At 31.7% G+C, this 9,847-nt stretch overlaps 4 protein-coding genes across 4 annotated transcripts; 1 reads left to right on the top strand and 3 right to left on the bottom strand.

The window, feature by feature from the left end:
• The first annotated feature begins 1,079 nt into the window (after positions 1-1,079).
• Positions 1,080-5,060, top strand: Chro.50136 (hypothetical protein). Its single annotated transcript, XM_661057.1, has 1 exon — positions 1,080-5,060. One exon carries the CDS (start codon positions 1,080-1,082, stop codon positions 5,058-5,060), a length of 3,981 nt encoding a protein of 1,326 aa, XP_666149.1.
• A 331-nt stretch (positions 5,061-5,391) lies between these two features.
• Positions 5,392-7,242, bottom strand: Chro.50137 (hypothetical protein). The annotated part of the gene is made up of 1 exon (XM_661058.1): positions 5,392-7,242. One exon carries the CDS (start codon positions 7,240-7,242, stop codon positions 5,392-5,394), a length of 1,851 nt encoding a protein of 616 aa, XP_666150.1.
• Positions 7,243-7,602: 360 nt separating this feature from the next.
• Chro.50138 (hypothetical protein) lies at positions 7,603-8,571 on the bottom strand. The annotated part of the gene is made up of 1 exon (XM_661059.1): positions 7,603-8,571. The coding sequence occupies one exon, from the start codon at positions 8,569-8,571 to the stop codon at positions 7,603-7,605; it is 969 nt and encodes a 322-aa protein (XP_666151.1).
• A 440-nt stretch (positions 8,572-9,011) lies between these two features.
• On the bottom strand, positions 9,012-9,824 carry Chro.50139 (hypothetical protein). Its single annotated transcript, XM_661060.1, has 1 exon — positions 9,012-9,824. One exon carries the CDS (start codon positions 9,822-9,824, stop codon positions 9,012-9,014), a length of 813 nt encoding a protein of 270 aa, XP_666152.1.
• Positions 9,825-9,847: the final 23 nt, after the last annotated feature.

A 9,847-nucleotide genomic window follows, 5' to 3' on the forward strand; every position in this document is an offset into this window, starting at 1 on the left:
AATAAAGACGCTGCAATATTTGTATAGCGCCGGTACTAATGAGATTCCCGCCTAATGTGAGGAAGGGGGTGGGAAATAGGGGAAAGAAAAAAAAGGTTTTGCACATATTGTGCAAATAAGTTAATAAATAAAAAAGAGATAGAAATAAGGTATTGGCGGAAAAGAGTAATATGATACATATATATTATATAAATAATATTTACATATTTAAGTAATATATATAAGTTAATTTAAAGGTCACACTTAAAAAAGTATACGTAAGTAAATAATTAATAATTGGGTATATGAAATTTAAAAAGTCAAATTTATGTATTTAATAATAGTAATAATTCAGACTGAAAGTTAATTCTAATAGGCTCCAAATTTTAAACTGCAAAAGATTATAAAATCAAAATTGGTAATGGCAGTAAAACACAACAATTAATATTATAGTGAAGAGAAAATACATTATTATATCAAATAAAAGCAAAAATACGTATTGGTACAGGTCTTAAAGTTATATTAAAGTACAATTGATACGTAAAAAGCAGAATTTACATATATCTCAAGTTTAAATTAAATCGTGTTTATTGGTTTGTGTGAGGGCAAAGCAAGTATCGGTTGACAAAGCAGACTATATTTTTGGTTAAGAATTTGTTCAAATCGTGATAATTGAGAATGTAACTAGAGGGAAGATTAAATTCCAGACTTAGAAAGAAAAGTTTGATTGTATTTTTTTTTGTTAAACAATAATAAGGTTACATTCAAGAGCAATAACAAGATATATATATTTATAAAAATATATTTGATGAATATGTAAAAGATATAATGTATGTATATTTTTGCTTATATATAATATAATATATTAATACGTATATAAACATTTATATGGAAATTGGAATAATCAAATTATTGAAAAGATATATATAATATATATATTATATATCAGCAAAGAGAGAGTGAATTTGTCTTCCTTTCTATATGAGAAAGGTAAATTATAGTACTAAAATTGATTGATCATTCAAATAATTTAAAGACCTTAATAGATAAATACTAAGTTTAATATAAAAGTGATCACATAAATATAACAAGTCAGAGATATGGAGAACTCTAACATTGGAATACAAGGTTTGAATCCTATGATTGGAGGATGCATAGGTAATGTGAATAATAGTAGCAATAATATTGGTAATAATAGTAGTAATGGTAATAATGGTGGAGTTGGAGGAGGTGTTACATGCTTAAATGCGTCATCAGCTTCTTTAGGATTCCAAAATGGTCTACCTTTGGTTGCAGGAGGAGGATTATTAGGACAAAATGGAGGTATTTCCATCCAAGGTCCACATTCTCAGATGAATGCAGTTACAGCAGCCAATCAATTCTTGGCCCAACAAATTGCAATGGGAGGAGGGAGCCATCCTTCTTTTCCTTTTATGTATGGTAATTTTCCTAATAATGGTAGTCAACAGGGTCAGAAAATTGAACTTGGAGAAGAAGATGGAACCAAACCATCGAACTCATTGAAAGCTGCTGCAGCACAGATGATTCTTCATGAGATCAATAAGAATCGTAATCAATTACATCCAAATGCAACAGCTACAATCACTGGAGGAGATGGAAGAGGAGGAAATGTGGGAATAACGGAACCAGCTCTTTCACAAGTTCAACTAAATGGCCAGTTTCAAATACTGGGTTCCAATGAAGATCTATCTACTTCAGCACAGACTGTTTCTCCTCAACCAACACTGGCGCTTACTCCTTTAGGACTAATCCCGATACTTCCCAAAGTTGTTGGTAGCCACCAGTTTCAAGGCTTAAATCCTTCAGTACCTTCTCTTCCCCAGAACCAATCAAATAAACAACAAATAAGCCAAGAACAACTACTCCAGGTTCAAAGACAAATCCAGAATCTCCAGAATACGAACAACTCTTACGCATTAAACTCGAATCCTCCTAATAATGCTGCTAATTTCTTAGACATAAGTCAACTACCTCAGTCAACAGAAACAACGGATTCTAAATCTCAGTTATGTGTTGCGCTTGAAGAGCATGAGCCAAAAGCTGAGGTAAGGCCTATAGTGGAAACTGAGAATACTTCAGCACAAAAGGCGACGAGCGCCGATGAGTTAATTGACAAAGAAGATTGTGGTGTGAAAGGGATGGAAATTGATTCCAAAATTATAAATGGAGAGAATACTTCCAGCAAAATAGAACTTCAGGATCAACAAGAAAATCTGGTGTCTCAACAACAGCAAGAAAAGTTTGAAGAGGTTCAACAACAGCAACAGCAACAGCAACATCAACATCAACATCAACAGCAACAACAACAACAACAACAACAACAACAACAACAAATGTACCAACATCTTCAAATGCTCGCATTCGCTCAACAACAACAGATGTTACAAAGACAGTTACAGATAAAAGAATGGGCTTTGGCTGCAGCTTATCTAACCCAACAGCAGCAACAACAACAGCAACAACAACAGCAACAACAGCAACAGCAACAGCAACAACAGCAACAGCAACAACAACAGCAACAGCAACAACAGCAGCAACAACAACAACAACAGCAACAACAGCAACAACAACAGCAACAACAACAGCAACAACAACTTCATAATCATCCCCATCTTCAGCAACTCCACGCTCTTCAGAATTTGGCGCCCATTCAAGGAATGCCTCACATGCAATCATTTCCCCACATTGGCGCTCAAATGCAGCGGGCGGGTGGGTTGCATCCAGGTTTTCAGCCGGTACTACATCATCTTCAGCAACAACTTCAGTTACAACAGATCCAGCTGCAACAGTCATTACAGTCTATGGCAGCTTCTGCTTCTAACTCAGTACCTGTTCCTGTTGGTATCCCACCGCCTGGTTGCATTCCTATAGTTGGTGGTTGTGGGACAGTAGGAGTAGGTGCAAGACAAGGGGGAGGAATTGGTGACTTACAACAACTGCAGCAACAACAGCATTTTCAACAGCTACAGCAACATCAGCAGCAGCAGCAACAACAACAACAACAACTACATGGTACTCACCATCACTCATTGATAGGAGACGAGTTGCGCGCAGTTTTAGGTTTAAGTGCTTCAGCAATTCGAGGAGTTAAAGTAAGTAAACAACAGACTCCGGAGGAGTTAGCTTCTTCTAGGAGAGGGTCAGAGAGCCTATTAGATGGCCATGGAAGTAGTGGTAGTCATGCTATGGATTTGATTTCTGGGCTAGGTGGATCTAGTAATATTCGAATGGGCAATAATTCATCTAGATTAATAAATGGTTCAGGAAATGGAGAAATATTGATTGATGATTTGGAAGGAAAGGCTACAATTTCAGCTCTTTCATCCTCTCCATCAATAGTTGGTTCTGGTACAACAGCTCAAAGTTCTGTAGGGAGGAGAATGAGTAGGAGAGCTGCAGGTAGAGGAACAGGAGCATCGAGGAGTTCAGGTCGATTCCAAGCTTCTAATTTACTTTTAATTATTGAAAGTGAACAAGCCATAAAGGGTACCCAAAACTCAAATCTGAATTCTATATCTTCTAAGGGAGGCGGACAAGATAGTACTGGCGTAAATACAAAATCAGAACAGGGAGAGATTTCTATAGGCAGCGAAGGAATGATGGATCTTAGTGACCACACAGTTTCTAGTATGATAAAAAGTAATGGTAATGCTATTACCTCCTCTACAAACATCACTGCTAGTACCTACGGAAGATATGGGGGAAGTAATCGTATTAATGGCTCCCAAATGATTATTTCCCCTTCAGAATTAAGCAGAATTGAGAATCTTCATTTTAGTGTGGAGACTGTACCTCATTTAGTTAAGGATTATGTCCCGGCATTTTCTGGGAAATTTGCTTTCCTTCCCCAACCACCTTTGGATGGATCATCTTCTACAGGAGACTATTCTGAATATTATTATTCTAATAATAGCGGTAATGGTTCGCAAAACCATCATTATAAAGGAGGAGAGGGAGGAGGATTACAAGGAAATCAACAGGAAGGAGGAAGCATTTCCCAAGGACTCAGATCTAGAAGAGTTAAAAGTAGCAATGCCAATTGTAACAATGAGAATAATAATAAAGAAGATGGATCTATGCAGCAAGAGATGCATCTCTCAAAACTTGTTCCGGATATATTGTCTAGCATTTGTGGAGGAGAAGGACTTAAAATGGTTGCAAAAGAGAAACTTTCCTTTTGGATGGATTTGCCATGTAACATGGATAGAAAGAAAGCCAAAACAGGAATTGGCCCAAGCACAAGGGAAAGCTTAAGGAAAGAGCTTAAGAAGCAAGGAGAGCTATTTAGGCTTGTTTCCACAAAAGATGAGTTCTTATGTGATTCTAAGATGATTAGAGGAGCTGATATCAATAAGCTGTATTTAGATCTAATTCAGAAATCACAACAAAACGTACAGGTTTTCAAGACCTGTCCAGGAACTGATGATAACCCCTCATCCTCTACCACTTGCATGATCAACACTACCAACAATGTGCCAGATATTGCTGCTTCCGCTGTTACTACTAATGATATCGCTACAGTCATTGCTAATTCTACTAATGCTACTACTGCTATTACTACTAACACTACTACCGCTACCACTGGCCCTAATTCTAGTACTACAACCGCATCCACAACTACAGTTTCTTCACCTTTGCTCCCTCCTATAGCATTTCCCACCAAAGTAATTGATACAAACCAACAAAATAATCTAACTCTTCCTACTATTAGTAATTTAAATGGTAACTATCTAACTCCATCAAAACAACCAAATTTTTTGACGAAGATGGAGGATGATCTCAAAGGGAAATTAATCCATCACTTTTCCCCCTCTACCATTACTTGTCCAGGGATCTCAATCTCATCATCCACCATTGAAACAAATTCCCCTAATAGAAGACTTACCCAGTCAAGTATCGATAATTCTGATCACAGCGGAAATAGAACGGAGAACAGTAACAACTCTAATAATGACAACAGTATATGCGGAAACAATTTAACTAAGACTTCCACTAACCTTTGTAAACTCGATGGAGGAATCTCCAACCCACCAATCGCGCCCCATAGAGCAGTCCCCTGAAACCAAAATAGGGAGTATAAGAGAAAAGTAAGAAATGAAGGAGAAAGATTAACAACAATAATTATATCTTTTGTTTCAGAAACATTAGATAAGACAATGAATGATGGTTTTTAAAACAATAATAGTTATTTCCCAACAATTTAATACATCATTATAATAAATAATACTAATACTGCTTCTTAGTGCTCTTATAATTTATCTATATCTCATATTTCTCAAACTTAATTGCAAATTTTCTTTATTTCTATATAAATAAATTACGTGAATCTTCCCGCCCAATTACCTAATAGGTATCGCATGCATGCATGCGATATTATATATAATAAAGTGACTAAGAAAAATATAATGGAACATAATTGTTCAAATATAATCCAAAGTTTTCTAATATGTAACGTAATATTGATTGTGATATATAAGATCCTTTAACATAATCATTTGTTAGAATGGCAATAGATAAATCAATTTCTGGAAAACAAAATGATAAATTACCACCAGTATCAGATTGACCAATTCCTTTAAAACAAGGTTGATCATCATCTTTTTGATTATTTTGATGATAATAAATTTTTTTACATTCTAAAATTTGAAACCCAAGAGACCATTTTCTAGGACCTCCATATGTTAATATTAATCCTTCGATAGAATTATCAAAAGTAATTGATTCATTTTTAATAACTTGTTTTAATAATTTATCTCCTATAATCTCTCCTCTAATTAAGTGATTATATAATTTTGCTAATGATAAAGATGTATATCTTCCATTTGTTGGTGGTATCCATTTATTTATTAATTTTTTTGAATTATATATTAAGGGATCTAATATATCTGGTTTTAAAAAAAAATACTCTAAGGTTGATAATTTCAAATTGATTTTTGTTTTGTTAAAATCTTGATAACCATAATTTTTTAATTTATATAAGTCAGATGATTTAAGTTTTTCAAGTACTTGTTTAAAAGATATTGAAGAAAACTCCATTTTTCGATTTACCATTGCATATCTTTCATAAAAATCAATTATATTAATATTCTCATCATTATTATCTTCTTCATTATAATCATTAATATTTTTTTCCTTCTCTTTCTCTTTTTCTTTTTCTTCCTTGCTTATTCTTTTTGGGGTTAACTTTTGAATTATTATATCTTTTATTTCATTCATTAATTGAGTACCATTACTATTTTCTAATTTACTTTTAATATTTGATAATCTCATTATACTTGAAGAAAATTCTTCTTGAGCAAAAAATGATGATGAAGATGAAGAACGTGGGGAAAATAAAGGAAATAAGAACTTGTTGTTATTATTATTAGCCCCAATATTTGTTTCATCATACTTTTCAGATTGAAAAATACTTACTTGGTCATTATTTAAGCTATAATCAGGTAAATACATTTTTATACCATCAGATAAATTAAATGGATTTATTATATTTTCCTCTATAAACTTTGTTGTTGATTGATTTGTTAATAATGCTATCAATTCTGATAATATCCAACCTAAAAAATAAGGATTATATCGTGTAATTTGATTTATTGGAACCTGTGGAGCAGAATCTTCAATTATTTGGATCATCTTTTCATAATTTAACAATTCTTTTAAACCCATATCCTTTGGAAAAAACGATATTACACCAGATCTATGATCAAGCACATGCCTTAATGTTATGTTCCTCTTTCCATATCTTATAAAACCATCCCAATAATGACAAATTGGATCATCCAGAGATATATAACCTTTTTCCACACATATTAATATTGCAATTACCAAAATTCCAAGATTGATAAAGAAACCATTAAATAATGTATTTTCATCAATCTGATTTCCATTTAATTCTCCCTTAATACCTTTTGAAATATTTACTAAATNCTTTCCATTCTTTATAATAGCTNNATTGTATCCCCATACCATATTTTCATTCATTATTTTTTCAATATAATCGCTTAATCTCCTTTCAAATTTATTTGTAAATCTTCTTTTTAATAACTGTTGTTTATTTAATTCTAAATTAATTGACTCTAAATATAAGAATTGTTGTGCTCTTCTGGATAATATTTTCAAAATCGGTATACTCTCATTCAATTCAGCACATATACCACGTAATAACAATAAAATCCTTACAAAATATATTATATCATTTGGCCAGCAATCCATTAGATTTAAATCATTTATTTGTCTACTTTTCATATATGAAAGCTCCGTTGCTGTTTTATACGCTGCATATCCTGACTCCTATTGAATGAATTAATAGTTATCTCTTTCCTGTTTATGTTTCTTTATGTTTTAATAAAGAAACATAACATTTATAATCTCTCAACTTACCCTTATTGAACTTTGATCTATTTTATCCATTTCAATTTCTTTAAAAACTATTCTCAAAGCATCCATATACATTTCAGGATCTAAAGAATTTCTATGATCATTTTTGAATTTAAATCCCATTTCTTCAAATGATTCTATAAATCCCATCAAATTTAATGTTGAAATACTATATATCATTCTTTAAATAGTAAATTAAGAAATAAAAATAACAATTTTTAAGAAAACTTACTTTGAAAATGCAATTTGTTTACTTTTATCAAAAATCTTAACCATTCCCCAGTCCAAAATTGCTGGAATGTATTTTCTCTTTAAGTCATCATAAACCAAAAAAATATTACTTGGTTGAGGATCACCATGAAAAAAACCATGAATATGAATCTGATAAGCAAAGGAATCACATAATATTTCCAATAATTCCCTTTTATTAACTCTATTTTCTTTTAATAGCATTTTATTTAATATATTAAAACCTTTAATATATTCCATTGTTAATATCTTTTCAGTAGTATATTCTGTATAAACTTTCGGAATAATTATTTCTATCCCTGAGTCCTCAAACATCTCATATGCTCTCTTTTGATTCTTTAGCTCATTCTTAAAATCAAGTTCTAAATTCGCAGAGCTTTTCCATTCATTTAGAATATGAATAGAATCAGAATTTTCTTCTAACAGACCAAAAGCCCATGTTAATTGTTCCAAATTCTTCATATCATGATTAAGAGTCTCTTGAATATTTGGATACTGTACTTTAATCACTACTTTTTTTTCTTCTTCATTCAATACTGCTTTATGTACTTGAGATATTGATGCTGCTGCAATTGGTTTTTCTTGTATCTCTTTAAACATTTTTTCAATATCCTTACCTAATTCCTCCTTTAATATTCCTTCCACAATATTCCACTCCATACAAGGCATTATATCTTGTAATTTACTCAAATATGTCACATACTCTCTTGGAAGTAAATCTCCTCTTGTTGACAAAAACTGCCCCACTTTAATCCACCATCCTCGTAACTCTGATATATTTCTCCATATCAATTCAGCAAACTGAGAATGCTTACTATTCCAATATGTATATTTTACTTCCTCAGGTAAATTTCTTGTATAAATCTGAGCTCTTTTGTAATGCACATATATATGAGTCCAACACCATAATGTTCTCCATTTTCTGTTCCAAGAATCTAGCTCATTCATTTATTTCTAAGAAAAATTTATCAACTTATTTCCTTATCCATAAAAAAATTCCTCCTCCTTTATTTACTTTGAATTTGTCTTTTTACTTCAATTGTTTGATTGATTCTTTCTTTCCTTTATAAATCATAGAATTATTGTCTATTTATTTACAAAGTTTAATTACTCGTAAAAAGATTAGCACAAAAAAAAAAAAAAAAAATAGAAAATAAAAAAATTTATTAATTAAATAAAATTAAAAAAGTAATTTAATTATATTCACCCATTGGCAGCCTCTAACACACTACTGTTATTACCGATGACAATGTTTGCATGCACTTTATCTATCAATTAGTGGTAGGGTTTTACCGCCATACGTGTCAATTCTTTTCCTTATAAATAAAATAAATTTTAAAGTTAATAAAAAGAAAAAATAAGTATATACAAGAAATGGTGTAAATAAACTATGAAATATGGATTGCAGAGAGCAAAAAACCTGAAAAAATTGGTAGATTTGCATCCATTGTGGGGTGAGTCCTTTGGTCAATAATTTGATGCTCTCTAATAAAGGTTTCTTCAAGCTTAATACCAATAAAAGGGTGGAATTTCGAATTTTCAACTCTTGTTGAGAGAGATAAATCTTGGTGGATTTGGAGTAGCTCTGTTGTCATAAAAGGAGTGAATATGAGAAGCTTACCTCCTGGCTTGAGATATTCTTGCGTGATTTGTATCATCTTTTCTATATCGAAATAAATAGTTTTCTCATCAATAATACGATTAGACTCAGAATTATCATCCTGGATATGATTAGAATGGTTATTGTTAATATCATTGCTATCACTTTTAGTGTTTTCTATAGAGTTTTGTTTTTTATTATTTTGCAAGTTCACAGTTGTTTGCCATTTAACTTGATCAATTACTAGAATAACTGTATCTACTCCTTCTGAATATAAGTTTTCAAGCATATTAATTCTATTGTAAACTCTTTTCTTTTTATGTTGGGATTTTTCGTCAGTCAAGTCTCCTTTTGAATGTGTATTAATTTTATAGTTAAGCCATTCATGTTTTATATCTAATTTTTCTGTTAGAAAATCTTGATTTTCATCATAAAATTCATCAGGTAATTTTTCCATTTCCTTATAAAATATTTCTAATGCTGACATTGGAATTGTATGATAGTGTACTTTTGGTTTTTGATCATTTACTATTGCTTCAAAGTTGATTGCAAGCCTTCCATGAAAGTACCCTTCAAAAGTATCAAAAGTTAATTTATTCATTGATATTTCATATAAACTTCCAA

Source organism: Cryptosporidium hominis (genome assembly GCF_000006425.1).
Source record: "Cryptosporidium hominis TU502 chromosome 5 CHRO015065, whole genome shotgun sequence".
Classification (NCBI taxonomy): domain Eukaryota; phylum Apicomplexa; class Conoidasida; order Eucoccidiorida; family Cryptosporidiidae; genus Cryptosporidium; species Cryptosporidium hominis.